Raw genomic sequence first — 17,704 nt, forward strand, 5'->3', positions numbered from 1 at the left:
GTTCCTCTTGAAGTTCTCTGTTCATCCAAATAGGCTTCTTAGAGCTCCTGCAGTGTTTTCGTCTTTCTGGGATAGTCATTGATTGAGCATGCAATAGCTCTTGTTTGAGTAGCACCCACCCTTCACATGCTCCCTTCCCTTCCAGCATTCTCGTCCATGGTATGGCACTCATCATGTCTCTGAGTTTATTAAAGTTTGCCCTACGAAAATTCAACATCCGCATCTGGCTACAAGCTTTCTTGCCTCCCCATCTCAAAAGGAATTCTATGAGGACATGGTCACTTCCCCCTAGGGTCCCCATCTCCTTCTCCTCATCCACCAACTCTTGCCTGTTGGTCAATATTAAGTCCAGTATGGCTGAACCTCTTGTGGGTTCATCTACCATTTGATAAATGAAATGGTCAGTCAGGGAGGTCAGAAAGTTGCATGACTGAGGACACTTTGTAGTGTTTGTTTCCCAGCACCCATCTGGGAAATTGAAGTCACCCATGATGACAAGGTCCTGCCGCTTGGATATTTTCTCAAGCTGCTCACAAAGTGCAACATCCACATCCTCTCGTTGGTCAGGCGGTCGGTAGCAGACACCAGCCACCACACTGTTTGTTTTCCCCTCGCTTATTTTCACCCAGATGCTTTCCACTGTAGATATACTCTTCTTCACTAGAATTTCCTGGCAGGTAAGCCCTTTCCTCACATACAGTGCCACTCCTCCACCTCTTTGATCTATTCTGTTTTTTCTGAACAGTTAATATCCATCCACTATTACATTATTACATTCATGGTCTAAGCTGTTTCATATCATGTTACATTATGAGTAAATCCATGTTTTAGCTATACTAATTTTTGTAACTGTGAAATTGCTAATTTTGACTATGCTGAAAGTTTCTTCCTTATTTGACTATGCTGGCAGCAGTGGAGGAAGCTGCAGTCAGGCTCTTGACTGACAATCTTGTCCAGACAATTCTCTAGCTGGTGGGGCAGCCACTGCCTTTGTTTTGCAACCCTCCCACCTCCAGTCTCTCCCCAAGCACAGTAGACCGATCATTAAGTGACTTAAAAAAAATTAAAGTACATTGTAAAAATGTGGAAAAAGTGGGGGAGAAAAAAGTGAACTCAATTAATGGGTTAGAGAAAGGCCCATTAATGATGAATTGCATGATGGGTGGAGGCACAGACCACTTCCAAATTAACTGCAGAGAACATTGATTGTCCTTAACCCTTGCTTAAAAGCCCTATTCCAGAAGGCATGCCACAAATTTGAAAAATAAAGCGGAGCTTCAACTTGACATTAAAATGACACAAGCCAGTATTGCGGAAATGGAGCCTGAAAAACCATAAAACGTGATGCAGTAGGACTAAAAATGCAATTCAGAATGGTACACATTTGTTCATACATAAACAGAAAAACACAGGCATATTGAAATGAAATTGTAAATCCACCTTCCCACATGACCATCAATCAAATTAAAAATTGTATAATGCATTTGAAAGGGCGTTGCACGTGAGCAACGGCCAAAAGGAGTTTTGAGGGCTGTACATAAAATCTGGATGAGTCAAGAGGTTAAAGGTGTTAAAAGAGAAAGCGATTGCAAGTGTATTGCTTTTCAGTTTTAAGACTAGTGTTACATCAAAACATTAACACTTCAGAGGACTGGATCTTCCTTAAATATCAAACATGATACATATTTGTGCACGCACGCACGCACGCACGCGCGCGCACACACACACAAACACACATTCAAGAAAACATATTGTAAACTGGAATACATTATAAACACAGATTGGTGCTGCTGAGCTTTTTAAATGTCCCCCCTATTCAGTTCTAGATTCTGACACACAGATTCTATGTCAAACACATATAGAGATTGTTTTAAGAAATTACAGGAATTCCAGATTAGACTATACAAAACTACCTCTCACCATTTACTTTACTTTTAAAGTAGATCAAGACTTCTCCATCTCAAAAGGGCTGTGGAAGAAAGTGTGAATTCTCTGGTGACTTTCATTAGGGCTTGGAACTCTGGTAGAGGCCCATATTTTCTGGTAGAGTCATGAAGAAGATCCCACAAGGGAAATTTGTACTTGTCCTAGAAAAATGTCCGGGGGCAGCTCACAGACAACATATTTATGTGCCAGTCAGGAGCCAAGAGATTTCTTTCTCTGCTGCCAAATATTTTTGAAACAAAATCTTAAAATATAGCTCACTAATGCATTGTCAATGAGCCTCTTGTGGCGCAGAGTGGTAAGGCAGCCGTCTGAAAGCTTTGCCCATGAGGCTGGGAGTTCGATCCCAGCAGCCGGCTCAAGGTTGACTCAGCCTTCCATCCTTCCGAAGTCGGTAAAATGAGTACCCAGCTTGCTGGGGGGTAAACGGTCATGACTGGGGAAGGCACTGGCAAACCACCCCGTATTGAGTCTGCCATGAAAACGCTAGAGGGCGTCACCCCAAGGGTCAGACATGACTCGGTGCTTGCACAGGGGATACCTTTACCTTTAATGCATTGTTTTTTGTTTTGTTTTGTTTTTTTATCCCTGTGGGTAAAAAACGGCGATTTCGGGTCACATGGAAAACGCTGAGGGGGAAGACACAACGCACACCGGTTATGCATGGGATGGGGTGCGACGGTGGCAAAACCCAGAGTAACCGATTATGCACGCGGCGATCCTGGCGCCGCTTCTGGTTGCACCCCGGTCACCTGGAAGCTGCGCTTTCTTCCGCGTTTCGCTGACGCGGCTTTTTCAAAGGCATGCACTGAAGCTGCAGCCGGTTGCAGCCGGCACTGTGGGTTATCGGTGATTTTAGTCGCCGCCATTCCACCCCGAATGTGCATTATTCCCCCCGTACACAATGGGTCTGTGACCTACTTGAACCATACTTCCTAAGGCAACAGGATTGACAGGTCCTCCCTGGCCAATGGTGAGGGATAGGTTGAAGGGTGGGGTTCCCACATCCAGGTTGAGAAACTCCTGGAGATCTGGGGATGGATCCTGGGAAGGACAGGAACCTCAGTGGGGTACTATCAGCCATAGAGACTATCTTCCCAAGCATTCATTTTCTCCAGGGAAGCTGATTGCTGTAGTCTGGAGATAAATGGTAATTCCAGGGGTCTCCAGGAGGATGGCATTCCAAAGAGGCAGCCACACAGAAGACTCTTCAAAATGGATAAGCCATTCACTGAATCTCCCCTTGAGCTCAAAGGCAAACAAAAGTGGTTATATTTTAAGAAGATCAAGCACGGTGAGGAGGAAAATTACTCTTTAGCTGCCCTTCTTTTCATACTGTAATAGGGTAATCATAAAGAATCCCATCTACCTGTTTGATGGGTGTAATTTGACATACACATTCCCACACACACACATCTGTTACATCTTGGCTGATAAATAGCAAATAAATGTATAGATAATAGCCTCATATTAAAGCCCTCTGCCCATTTTCTTTGAATGCAGACACAGGGAATCATTCTTTCATTGTAACCAGACTTTTAAAATCCAGCACAGTATCTTCTGCAGATCCTTAAATGAGGTTTTTTTTGCCTATCAAGTGGGGAAAATATAGTATTACTAGAAAGCAAGCCCACTATACAAGAGATACAGCGGGCGCTAGCGGGCAGTGGGTGGGTGTTGGAGGGCCCCTGTGGGGGTCCCCTCCCGAAGGGAGGGGAGGAAGGAAGGCAGGTAGGGAGGCACAGAGAAAGGTAGAAGGAGAGAGAGGGGGGGGAGAGAGAGAAAGTGAGTGAGAGAGAAGGGGAGAAAGGAGAGTAAGCAATGTGAGATAGAATGGGCCGGGGCAGGGTGGGGTGCCATCAGGGAGGTGGGTGGGGAGGGGGACGGGCGGGTTCTTCCAGGGTGAGGGGCTAGGACCTACCTCACAGGTGGGCAGCCGCATAATGGCGGCTGCCGGGCGAAGGTGAGTGGGGGCGGGGCGGGGCAGGAGGCTCTGTGCGCCTCCCAACTCATCAGTCCGCGGGCAAGGCACCAATCACCAGGGCAAGGCACCAATCACCAGGGGAGATTGGCGCCTTGCCCCCTTACTGACAAGCGGTCAGCCCATGGGCAAGAGGCCAATGTGCCCCCTTGCCCATCATGGACAGGGCCAACCCCTACCCCTCTTAGCCTTTTATTTATACCGCTCCCGCAGAGTGGTTACAGATTTGTATGGTTTCATAAAATAGCTGCTTTTCCTACTTTAAAAAAAGAAAGAAATCAAGGCTACTTACTAAAAATATCCCCTTTCTGATCAGTTCTATATTTACTGTTTGGTGGAAAAGAGAACTCGTCCAGTTATTATGAGCTCTCTTCCTTTATGTGAATTTCCAGAAATGCTAACAGAACCAGAATCTCAGCTCAGTCTCTTTGGTGGAAGCTATGCAGACTGCTTATGCACTTCAGACCTTGAAACCTTTTGATCCTCTCTCATGCTATTTGTACTCCAACTGAGTGGTGTTAATGCAGTATAGAGTATGGAAAGGAAACTGAGACCATTTCCACAATGTGGAAGCCCCCTCTTGCTTGCAAACATGCAATAGTAAACTGTGTGTTTGTACACTTCCTGATGGGAGACCCCTCCCATGTTATCTCAGTGTCTCATTGCACCTTTTTGCCTCCTTATGAGGTGGAGGAGAAGCTGGAAGCATGGACAACGCTCAGAGTTCTCCCTGCTCCTCAGGTTGTCAATCAACACAAGCCACCAATCCCTTCACAGCAGTTGTGTTGGAAACTCAAACTTCCGCCCCCTCCCTGAGTCCTGAAATTATCATAATTTTTAATCACTCCTGCATTGCTACAGGATCATGCCACAGCAATAAAACATTTGTTTAGATCTCTATTCAGAATTCTTTGCATGGTCTCTCTTTATGTTCGGGTAGATTTCTGATAGGCTGACCATGGTAACTGGACCCCAATGATTGTATGTTCACAATAAAGATTTAAAATACAGAACACGGATGCTAAACTAATAAGGAGAGGGCTGCTTCATCACACACACCTCTGTTTCCTTGTTCATAACCCACCATGAGAAAACACAAACAGGAATGCGTTTTAGATTGGGTTGCTGTACACACTGAAGAGAATATTTTATTTGAACTGAGGACACATTGCTTTGCGGTCCCGTTGCAATGTGGAAATGGAGGGGAGGGCGGGTGCAAGCAAGGGCAAAACATTGCAGAGAATGCTGCGTGTGTCTTCTTTCAGACAGGCTTGCCCCTGTTTGAGCCTCATTGTACGCCGTAACAAGAAAGGGGAAGCAGATTCTACCGCTTTCCCTCATCATGTGGCAAAGGGGATGAAAACTCGCACCACCCACTGGAGAGCTACGGGTTGCTGCCAACATCATGAGGAAGCAGCATTAAAATTCGCAAACAATGAGAGGCTGGGTGGAGGTAAATTCCTTGTGCAGAAATGGTCTGACAGTACAATCCTCATAGTTACATACACCCTTCTAAGCCTACTGATTTCATTGGACTTAGCACAGTGTAACTCTATTTAGGACCGGATTACAAATGCACTTTTCGGTTAGTGACAATTTTGCATCCACATCTTCACAAGCCTATTTGTCCTGCCATGCAAAATGACCTGTCCATATATTCCTGCAGTACATGTTACAGTATGGGCCAGTTCATAGTCATCCAGTGATCCTCAACATGGTGTCCATAGGTGCCATGATGATGCATTTCTTTTCACCCATTTCCCGTATACATCTCCTTTGCAAAGTAAAGAGCCAGTACTGGCTTTCCTCTACTTGAGAGAAGATGCCTTAGAACAGCTCAACAGGTATCACCTTTGTGTCTGCAGGAAATGTTAACTGAGAAACAGCTGTCTCCATCACAGGAGGGGGCTTGTTTTGGAACCTCCAAAACTTTTTGAGGTTGGCTCCATGGCAGGTTTTTATTTATTTATTTATTTTGGATGGTGCCCACACAATAATCTCAGAATTCCAAATGGTACACAGGCTCAACAAGATTGAGGATTTATGCACTAATCTGGCCATGCATTCTTAATATGGGCATGTTTTCCTAGAATTTTGTGCATTTGGACTTATATCTTGGTTCATATCGTTGTTTCCGCTCAAAATGGAGTGGTCAGAGGATAGCACAGATTTTCAATTGTGCGTGAAAATCCCTACTTGCATGACAAACTTAGGCTTGTAAAAGTGCCTTTTATTTAAAAATTAACTTTGGGCTTGGGGGTGAAGAAAGTTTCAGTCCATGAGAGAACTGCTGTGCTGTGATTGGTGGCTTGGTGTGATTGACAAGCCAAGGAGCGAGAGGAGAAGTTAGGCTTGTTTTCCCTTGCAGCCTCATCAGAAGGCAAAAAGCCGTGGCAGAGTAGAGAGGAAACATGAGAGGAGTCTTCCTGTGAGGAGGGGTGTAAATGCCAGATTTACCATCCCGTGTTTACAAGCAGGAGGCTATGCACATTTTACCCCTCCATGTGGAAACGGTAAAATAATTGTAAAGTATTCCTAATTTGGATATGTTTCTTGTCATGAATTTGGCTTTCTACTCTATTTCCTTTGGCCTACCTACATTGATCTATGGGACAAAAGGAATTCATTCTTTCTTGAATGAAATAAATTTGGATTCATGCTATGACTAGGGTTGCTAATTCTGGATGGGAAAATCCTTGGAGATTGGTGAATGAAACCTGGGGGTGGTGGGATTTGGTGAGGGACAGACTTCAGCAGTATATAATTGTTGGAGTGAGTGACTCAGCATGTCTGGACATTGGGGGGGGGACTACATCACTCTAAGTGTGTATAGATTTTATCTCCTTGAGTGAGATGCATCTTTACCTGGGAGCTACCCTCTGACCCTCTCTCTCACTTTGTCCTCTCTCTGGCTTCATATGGTCTTCCATGGAGACACAGGTCTCTGCGGGTCCCTCCTGTAGATACAATGCCCTCATATTCCCATACACATGATGCTAGGCCATTTGTGATAGGGGAAACAGATCTCTGTCATCTGGAGATCACTTGTAATTCCAGGCGATCTCTTGTCCCTGCCTGGAAGATGGCAACTATAGCTATGGCAATCTTGGGGTTTGATATTTCCAGAATCAATTGATTTCATGGGCTAATTTCCAACTGGTTAGCAAGCTTCCTAACATTAATATTGGCACTGTTAATTTGGCTTCAGAAGACACAGATATCAGTTGCAGATCTGAAGAAAATGGTCCTTTGGGGAAAGGAAATCTTCTCAGATGGCAAAGTCTGAAGACTGAAACTATTAGCAAATGCATGTATAAATGTCAACTGCTAAAGAGGGTGACACATTAGAGCCATACAGGAGGAGACTCACTTTTGCTTGGTGGCCTTTGATCTACAGTAAACCAACAGAGATATGGGAAGGAATAGGCAACATGGATGGGACCAAATACTGTCTACAAGACACTTGTGTATTAACACAGAGATTCATTGCACATCTTCTTGCCACACTGAACAGCAACTTCAACAATACTAGGATTCCCAGCAGAGTTCACTGCTGTGAGATGCTGAATGATCAGCAGCATTTGAAGCACATCCAGAAAGAGACTGTTGAGTGACCTGAAATGCCAAAGTGCAACTCTGCATGAAAGTTCATGGGTCTGCTCCTCATGTTCTCTTGACCTTCTACCTCAAGGTTGTTAGAGTTCACATCATGGACTCTTCTTCATCCTCTTCAATCTCTCTATCCACTTCCATGGCTGTGTTCTCATAGCTGGTTATTCCTCCATATTTTCGCATATGGACCATCAAAGGCTTAGGAGACTGGCTGCCTGCCAAGGTGGCCACATACATGCCAGTTCTGTTTTCCTCCAGAGAAGGTCCCCAGTCCATGGTGGGCCTGCTGGCTTGCTGGATTCTCTGCAAAGAAATGACCAAGCATTACAGACAGCATAAAGGGAGGAAATCTAATGGCACTTCAGCAATTGAAATCACCAAATAAATATTTCCAGTTGCACAGCCCATCCACTAAACTGAACCCACTGCTTATTGCTTTCTGCCTTAGAAAACAGCCCACAAGAAAGAGGCCTGGATTCATGAAGGATTCCAGGCAATTTAAAAACAGACCATACTGAAAATTTTAGTCACAACCCCAAGAGGAGACCCAACTAAATTTTTCTGATAATGCAGTGTTAATGAAACCACAGTAACCTCATTATTCCAGTTTTATATAATATTGCTCTCCCAAAACCTATTCCTGTGGCCTCGGCTTTGTGATCAGCTATTGTTTCCACTAACAGGAATGAGCCCATTCTTCAAGCCTGGCTCATGTAGAATTCTCAGAAAAGCAGTCTTTCCTTTACAACAGCATTTTCTTTCCAACTTGAAATCAAAACCCATAGGTACTCGGCATCCATATAAATAAAAGATAAGGAGCAAAACCATTTGTTCATTCTGTCCCGTCCCCCTGTCTCCCCTGCAAATGCGTGTATTTGACTTTGCAGCTTTCCTCAGATCATTATTTTGAATCCGGATCTAAATATTTCTAATCTTGCAATGCACATATACACCACTAGAGGCCACTTTCTGTTTGAAAACAGACATAAATGGTGTTGACAAGGTAGATTTCAGTGATTTAAATTAACAAAAAAAGGGGGGGTTGCTTTGAAGGGGATACATCTGCCAAATCAGGATCGTGAAGATTGGGTGGGGAAATTAATAATTAATGGTTGCAAAAGTCTTACTTTCTGCATTTACCTCTGTGGCAATGAAATCCTCTGGCAAGCAGGGCGTCGACTCCCCAATGGCCATCAGAAATGGCATTGACTACTAAGGCTGGCGCTAACGTATCCAACAGACTGTGATAAAAGAGTCCAAAGAAGAATTGGAAACTAATGTTTCTTAATCAGGTTTTAGTGACCCCCTAAATACCAGTTAGGGCTGCCAATTTCTATTTCCAGAATCCTTACAACATCCATCACCCTTCCTTTTAACTATCTAGGAGGCTTTCCCTTGTGCCCCTAAAAAGGAAAACAAAATGGCATTGGACAGAAATGCTCTTTCACCATGAGAACCAACTGGCACTTGAAGCACAATGCATCTGAGCCAGATTTAGAGTTGCCAGCTCTGGGTTGGGAAATACCTGGACCATTTCTGTATGAGGAATCTGTTCCTGGGCCACCTTCGAATGCTGGTGGGTTTTAGAGCCCCCTCCACATGATGTCACCTGCATCCCAGAGATGTTCAGTAGTTAGGTTGAGTTTTGACAATTTGTAACTCACCATTTCGAGAATTGCCAAAACTGGGGACATTTCCGTACTTGGTTAAAAATAGCATTACACCAGCTGAGTGGCCTAACGCTACATATAATCACACCTCCCGGCCCCTCTTCACCTTTCATGTTGTCTCACTCTTCTCTGCTGCCATTTCGCACTTCTCCCCCTCCACAAGTGCTGCTGGAAATGGTGGAAGAGAGCGACGCAATTTATACGCGACTCTCTTCTGTCTGTCAGTCAAGACAATTGGCTGTCTGTCAGCCAATCCCCTGTCTCCATGCTTTGAAGGGCCCACGATGCCCACTAATTTCTTTTTTAAAAAATCAGTAGTTTTCCGTTGAAATGACTATGCATCTAATCATAGGTGCATAGTGCTTCTTTATTGCCACCGCTTATGGAATCACGATGGTTGCTTCTTTTAAAAATACATTTCATTCCTGATTAGGGGGGGGGGAGCTTAGAGAGGTATGCTCTGTGCTACAACTTTGGGGGAACATTTTTTTTGCCTTTGCCTGAAAAATTCATTGCTCCAGGCATTTCACTTGAAAAAAAAAACTTCCTTCTGCTGCTGCTGCTGCTGCTGCCTCCCCCCTCACAGATGCACACAAATACGTGCTACCCAGTGAGGGCTCGCTGTTGCTGCCTCCCTTCCCCTGCACACAAGTATGCACACACACTCCACAGAGTTCCTTTGTTTCGGGTGGCAGGGATGGCTGCCTGGGGGCTTTTCTCACTGGCTGGCTTGTGGCCCTGCCTCCCCCAGGAAAAAAAAATTCTGCCATTGCCTGCACGCTTGTCCACCTTTTCCTTTCTCCAAGATGTCAGACATTTTTAAAAAGATGTTCCCATCCCTAGAAGAGGGGGCAGGAGCAAGGGGAGGATGAGGCAGGCACCTTTCATACATTTGAGCCTCTGTACCTTTCTTTGGCTGGTGTCCTGCTGGCTGCTCTCCATTTGGTAGCACTACAAATGTTGGTGAATCCACATTTTGGCATTCACCAACTAGCACTTTAAAATGGAGGATATAGCTGGCCAGTTACTGCTGAGATGCTGCATGTTGGTGATGTTATGTGGAGGGACCGGAATATCATGACTACTAACGATAAGCGTTACACTAAAAGGTGCGGAAATGGTCTGCATTTACATCCCTAAATTGCGCATCCCATCAGTGAGCAACCAGTGAGCAACCAGGGATAACGCTTTATGGAGGGGGAAACACGCAATAGTCTTGGCAATTTTGTCCCGCCATCGCATCCGCCCTCCATTTCCTGCTCCGAGTAATTTTTTTTTTATGCTACGGTCCACGTTGCAGCACATTGCAGCAAACCAACATTGTTAAAGGTAAAATAAAATCTTTAAAGTCTCCACAGTCTTTTAGGGATCAGGTAGGCAAAACACTGCCCCTTTTCTGTTTTCTGGAGGTGGGGAATAAATTTGGAAAGAGAGGAAGCGGGTGATGGGGCAGACTTCTCCCAATCCCAAGTCTGAGCATCTTGCTTTTAAGCCGACCATTTATACAAAATGTCTTTTTGGGCTTCAGGGACCATGTTCACCTCAGAAATCTACCCAGACAGAAATAAAGTATAAAAGAACACAAATCTCAAAAAAGAAAGGCACGGGGGATTCTGTATTTTTCTGGCATAACTCCATAACAATGCGGCAGTGTTGGTTTTTTCTTAAAATGCATCTGTGTTGTGGCATTATTACATAGCAATGTGGAAGTGCCTTTAAAAATAATTTGGGGGATCAGGGAGAAAGTATCAGTTCACAAGAGAACTGCTGTGCTGTGATTGGTGACTTGCTGTGATTGACAAGCCAAGGAGCAGTGGGAGAAGTCCAGCTTGTTTCCCCTTACATCCTTGTCAGGAGGCAAAAAGCCATGATTGGGCAGAGGGAAATTGCAAGAGAGGTTTCCCCTTGAGAAGAGATAAACATGAGATTTACCATTCTGCTTTTGCAAGCAGGAAACTGCACGCATTTTACCCCTCCATGTGGAAATGATCCTGGAGATTTTGGGAGTGGAGTTGAGGGGGGGATTTTTTTGTGGGGGAGGGACCTCAATGGAGTTTAATGCTATGGAGTTTAATGCTGCTCTCCAAAGCAGTTTTCTCCAGGGAAACTGATCTCTTTAGTCTGGAGATGAGCTGTAAAACTGAGGGATCACCAGGTTCCACCCCAGGACTGGCATCTCTAGCCTGATTAGAAAACCCCTCCCCAATGGACAGGAAGCATTGTTTCAGAGATTGTAATTTGAAGCCATGAAAATCCCAGACTAGGTTGAGCTTTTCAGAACCTGGCTACTTAGAAGGTTAGTGCTTGGATGGGAGATTACCAAAAGTACCCAGGATCACCATGTAGACAGGCCTCTGCACATCTCTTGCCTTAAACCCCCCTTGAAGGGGCATCAGAAATCGGTGGAGATTAGATGGCACTTCATTATTATTGCTATGTTCCCTCTAAGTAGATTGCACCCTGTGAAAGCTATCAGTTTCAAAACACCCCTTAGAAAAATACAGAAGTACATTTTTCTTTGGTTATTTGTTTAAGGAAAAAAATGAGCCACTGGAACCAATATATATGTCTTGACTGTACCAGGCCTGTTCCCTACAACAGCAGTTCTCCCGGTAACTTCATTTTCCTTGGCAATGCAGAAGTGTTCTCAGCAGTAATGGGATAGCCACGGTGCAGTTTTCCCCGCCCTTTTCCCCCTCCGTTCCACAGCCACTATTCCAACCCACCCCCATGCCACTGAAGGGGGAGGGGAGTTTTAAAAAACTGGAAGTTGCTAAATTACAATATACTAGTTCCTCTGAATCCCCAACTTTTATTTCTTTTTTTAAAAACTTATTTTAAAAAGGAAACTGAAATTCAGAGGACATAGAAAATCAGCAATAGAGAATTATAACAGTTAAAATGCATAGAATACATAAAACATTACTTAGGAAGGAAGAATCATTGAAGGAATGTCAAATGAAACAAACCAACAAAAAAATCCACCCACTGGTGAAAGATGGAAACAGAAGGGGAGAGGGGTCACTCTCTCTGGTAATTATCACCAAGAAGGCCCTCTCCCAGGTCTAATCTCAGAAGGAAGGGGCAACCAGAGTGCCTCCAGAGATGACCATAACAGTTTGACAGGTTGATAAGGGATTATTAGGCAGTCCTTCGGGTATGTTGGTCCCAATTATACATGGTTTTGAAGGTCAACATCAGCATCTTGAATTGTGCCTGGAAACAAATTGGGAGCCAGGTGGGCAAAGACTGGAGTGATATGACCCATTCCAGTCAACATCCTGGCTACAGCATTCTACCAACTGAAATTTTTGAACACTTTTCAAGGGCAGCCCCATTTAAGGTACCCTGCAGTAATCTAATCTAAATGTAACCAGGGCATTACATGTTATTTCACTGAAGCAATCTAGCAATTTTCCATTTGTACAAAAATCCCTCCACAAACCACAAAAATCTGTGGTTGGCAGAGTAGAGCTGCCAACAGATGGCTGGATCAAGGAAAGTGGCACTGGACCTCACAAAAATATATACCTTCCTGTCTACCTAATGTGCAAAGATACTTCAGCTGCAATCTGTTCAAAAAGATCACATCAAACCAGGTTTGGGAACCTTTGTGATAATTGAGGAAAACCCTCGAAAGTAGCTGATTAGGGGATAGCATTGTTGATGCCTCTCCCCTCCAGAATCTAGTCCAGATTGGATGCCAAACCAAAGCAAAACTTACTTGTAGAAGGATATGCTGTTAGCTGCATTAATTATATGATTAATGAAAAGGAAATGCATGTCTTCAGGGAGGGGCACCTTTCAGGAAACATTGTGGAGAGCTATGATTTGATTGGCTGTGTGTCCTTGACAAATGTCACTGTGTGCCAGGAGATGGAGATCTCTCTTTCATACTTGATGTATGTGTCTTTACTGCAGCCTTAGCATACCCATAGCAAGTATTACTGTCACTTATAGAATAAGGAAGTGATCACATGTTTTGCAGAAACCAAAAAGAATTCACTTGTCTTATCTTTATCCCAGAAGAAAGCAAATTAAAGTGTCCTAAAGGCACAAAACCACATTTCAGTATAGAACCTGTTAAAATACAGAAAGAGTTAAAGGACGGGTACTGGATGGAATGCCATCTTCTACAGTAGTCCGCTGAATCTCTGCTGCTTACCTGCCAAAGTGTTCCTTCCTCTTGAAGCACAGCAAAAACCATCCCCAGGGGAATCATCAGGCAGGAAAAGACCCCCATCAAAATGCCTAGGACTTCGGCCCAATACGGGAATTGGTAAGTTCCATACACTGAGGGTTGGTACTTGATTATGCTGTAAACTAATAGAGCCTGAAAGAAGAAGGAGGAACAGGAGGAAACTTGGGTTCTATACCCTATTTTCACTACCCAAAGGAGTCTCAGAGTAGCTTACAATCCCCTTCTCTTCCTCTTCCCACAACAGAAACTCTGTGAGGAAGGATGAGATGAGAGAGCTCTAAGAGAACTGTGACTATCCAAGGTCACCCAGTTGGCTACATGTGAAGGAGAACAGAATCAAACCAGGTCTCATTCTGCACACAGTGTATAATGCACTTTCAATGCACTATAGAAGCAGACTTTCCTGTTTCGCATAGGAAAAATTCAGTTGCAAAAGCACATTGAAAGGGCACTGTCCAACATGTTTGGAATGACCCCCAATTCTTGAGATTAGAGGCTGCCACTCTTGACCACTATACCATACTGGTTCTCAGAAAATTAATCTACACCATTTCTCCTTTACCCTTCTTCATTTTGAGTTCAATACTATTGTGATCAATCAGCTGTAGAGGATTATGTCCTCAGATTTAGTCTTAGTCTCACAGGAAATAAGATGAAATTCTAGGAATCAGATAGGCAAAAGACAAGTGAAACTGGAAAAATCTTAGAAAAACATGTATAGTACCATCATGGTTATTGGGGACAGGAACAACCAGCAACCTCTAAAATATATCCCAGGTTTGAAGCCCAGCATCATGTGAATATCTCGGCAAAACCTCTTTATGCCTACAGAAAAAAGAATAGTGCGTGAGAAATAGGTCAGCACCTCAGCAGCTCAATACAAACTTTTACTTCTTAGGTTTGATATAGGTGTTATTAACCCTCCACCCCACCCACAAAGCAAGAGTTTGACACAGTTGTGTTCAGTGGGCTGAGTCTGTCTCACCTCTTCCTGCATAGTTCAGGGGGCTGTTCAGGGAGTTGCACATACATTTATCAGCCTTTCTCAACTTTGTTATTGTTGAAAACCCCCTGAAACACGCTTCAAGTTTTGAGAAAACCCAGCAGCGGCACAATCGAGCAGAATATGGCTGGGAAGCATAGCTGTGTACATACCCAACCGAGGCCCTTCCCCTCTACAGGCCTATCAATGGGCATTTTGGGAGGAGCAGGTAGGCTGACATGACCATATATGAGCAGATCACCCAATAAACATTAACATTAAAAAATATTAAAATGTAATTAACTTCCACCGATTTGGGAAACCTTTCCAGGGCCGTCAAGAAAGCCCAGGATTTCATAAAACCCTGGTTGAGAAAGCCTGGCTTAAACAATTATTTTTAAAAGTGTGTGTAGATTTTTTTTCCCTTGAGGAAGAATTTTTCATCATGTGACCACTCACCTGCACTTCGGAGTGATAGACTTAAGGAAGAGATTTATTGCCTCCTTGAGGATTAGTTCAGCGTGTTAAGAGCCAGTGGAAAATGAACTGATGTCGATTTTACTGCCTACAAAGGCAGTAGAACAACTTTTGGCTGTCACAATCCCTCTACTTTTTTCCAGATACTTTGAGCTGATTTAAAACAAACACAACCTTCCTCCATAACACTTTGAGTTGAATGAAAACATGGATGGGTGCAATAAAATATATTGTTTCAACCAATCCCATGTGTATCTTGAGAAAGTATGGTACATAATGGCCACTGGAAGTCTGTAGTTCTTTGGGTCCTCTCTCACTTTTAAATATTACACAACACCACAACACACAACAATCCACATCTCTTGCCTTACCATATATACGCGTAACTGCCAAGCAGGTAGTTATGACTACCACCATGAGTCCAAAACCAGCACTGTAGTCGTCCAGCAGAACTAGCCAATACATCCCACCCTGGAGAGAAGAAGCAAAATCCTTCATGGAATACATTTTTGCCTTTCTCAAAAAGTTTACTTTGACCAACCATCCTAATCTACAAACCAGTGTTAATAACTGAATATTTGCTAGGCATAACCACTGATGCTGTGCCTTCAGGGTATCTCTCTGGGCATCTTCATGGACTCATCCTATCATGAGACAGAAGCAATGTGAGTTCCCTGACCAATCATTGCTCAGCCTTATCTTCCTAATGGGATGTATGTCATTTCTAGATTGGTTTTTCATATTTTAATGTAAAGGTAAAGGTATCCCCTGTGCAAGCACCGAGTCATGTCTGACCCTTGGTGTGACGACCTCTAGCGTTTTCTTGGCAGACTCAGTACAGGGTCATTTGCCATTCCCTTCCCCAGTCATTGCTGTTTTACCCCCTAGCAAGCTGGGTACTCATTTCACCGACCTCTGAAGGATGGAAGGCTGAGTCAACCTTGAGCCGGCTGCTTGGAACTCCCAGCCTCATTGGCAGAGCTTCAGACAGCATGTCAGCTGCCTTACCACCCTGCGTAACAAGAGGCTCTATTTTAATGTACAATATGTTTATTTTTATGAAATTATTTTATATTGTTTTTCTCCCCATGGATACTGAGGTACTCAGGTGCAAAGAAGCTATATAAATATTTTACATGAATGAATGAAATATTCTTGACATGGACCAGTAATTTACTGGCTACAATGGAGACTCCTATTCATTTCCACCTTGCTGTTTTATTTACCTTACTATCTATTTCCCCTGCAAATCCTCCACTAAATGGCCACCAAAAGCTTCAGTCCCTGGCAGTCTACTTTGGTTACCTCTGTTGTGAGAATGAGTCCCATGAGGAACATCACAACACATATGACGCCTGAGAAAAAAGCCTTCTTCGGTCGCAGATAATATGGGAATTCATCTGTCACGGCAGTAACAATGGTCTCTAGAAAGGCAAACTGGATGCAAATAATAACAGAAGGACAGGTCAATGACAGGGGACATTCATCTGAAGTAGGGGTGGAAACCTCTGGGTGTGACCCGGAGATATCCCAGCATTCAACAGATTTGGAAACTAAAATGGTTGCTTTGGAAGGAGGGTTCTATAGCATTATATCACACTGAGGCCCCTCCACTCCCCAAATGCAGCCATTTCCAAATCTCCAGGAATTAAAACCCAGAGTAGGTCACTCCAGTTTGAAGGAACACAGTTCACGTGATCCCTCTAAGTAAATGACATCCTTACCTGGCTGTCCAGACCCAGAGTTAACAGCATGAAGAAAAAAAGGAAAGACCAGAAAGGAGAGAGAGGAAGCATTGTCATGGCCTGTGGATACACCACAAATGCCAAGCCTGGACCTAGAAACAGTCAAAGAAGAAGGCAATCAAGATGAGTGGGATTAAACAGCTGCACTGAACAACCATCATAACTGTGGATAGATATGTCAAAAGCAAATTATGGCAAATAAGCAAACTGTGTCATAATATCCAAATGAAGCCATATGATAATTTTTGCTAAAACAGCTAATCAGACCTTTTGAGTTCAGTTGTAGTTCACAAAAACATGGGAGAAATAAAACTGTCTACATTTTTAAGTTTGCCTGAATCATTTTATCATTTTACGCAAGTCTGCCATGCTGTTTTCACAGCACAACACTGCCCAGTGAGATTCGCTCTTCCTGAGTATCATTTAATGTGTTTCCCTATTGTGCCAGCCAATGTAGAGCATGTTTGTGGGCAACACATATATGACTTGAATCAATCCTGAACCATTACACCCTTCTCGGATCATTTCCCATAGAAAGGCATGATGCTGTTTAGGAATGTCCTGCTATTGCATAATACTTTAATGTCCAGTTTATTTCTGTTTAATAACAGTTTCCAGAGCACTACAGGGGCAGGCACACCGTTCCTTTGCTGCCAGTGATTTATGTAGTGGCGTGGACAAAATACCAACTTGGGCCATTGCCCAATTAGGTGTCCCTCTTGTGACTCTCCCTTGGAGTATGTGCTCCATTATACCTCTCCGTGCCACAGCTCTCCAAGCCATGCATAAGAGAGGAACAACTGAATGTTCATAAAATGGATAGTATCTTGCAAAGTTGCTCAACCGGTGCGAAGCTGCTTCAGAAAGCATCTGCAAAACAGTCTCATCATTTATCGTATGATTCTTGTTCTACTGTTCTATCTTTTATTATGCAATAAAGGTACTCTTTATTCTTTATTCTATTCTCCAGCAGTAGCATCTGTCTACCCTAATTCTGTTTCTGAGTTCCTCTTACCTTCCAAATCAGTTTTTGAGGAAAGCACATGATACTATGGGGAAGTTCAGGAGAAAGTGGGTGAGACCAGTTCTGAA

At 43.7% G+C, this 17,704-nt stretch overlaps 1 protein-coding gene across 3 annotated transcripts in view; it reads right to left on the reverse strand.

Annotated features, from left to right (window-relative positions):
* Positions 1–1,270: 1,270 nt before the first annotated feature.
* Positions 1,271–17,704, reverse strand: part of SLC6A7 (solute carrier family 6 member 7) — a 65,763-nt gene continuing 49,329 nt past the window's right edge. For 2 of the 3 annotated variants that reach the window (XM_077326582.1, XM_077326584.1), the window contains exons 9-14: positions 16,592–16,704; positions 16,173–16,304; positions 15,239–15,338; positions 14,133–14,233; positions 13,373–13,540; positions 1,272–7,840 (exon numbers count right to left, since the gene is read on the reverse strand). In XM_077326582.1, the coding sequence (XP_077182697.1) occupies positions 7,628–7,840; positions 13,373–13,540; positions 14,133–14,233; positions 15,239–15,338; positions 16,173–16,304; positions 16,592–16,704 (827 nt within the window). In that variant the 3' untranslated portion in view covers positions 1,272–7,627. Of the gene's footprint in view, positions 7,841–13,372; positions 13,541–14,132; positions 14,234–15,238; positions 15,339–16,172; positions 16,305–16,591; positions 16,705–17,704 lie in introns of all 3 variants that reach the window. The other variant, XM_077326585.1, reaches the window with a different exon arrangement.

This window comes from Paroedura picta, chromosome 3 (assembly GCF_049243985.1).
Source record: "Paroedura picta isolate Pp20150507F chromosome 3, Ppicta_v3.0, whole genome shotgun sequence".
NCBI lineage: Eukaryota > Metazoa > Chordata > Lepidosauria > Squamata > Gekkonidae > Paroedura > Paroedura picta.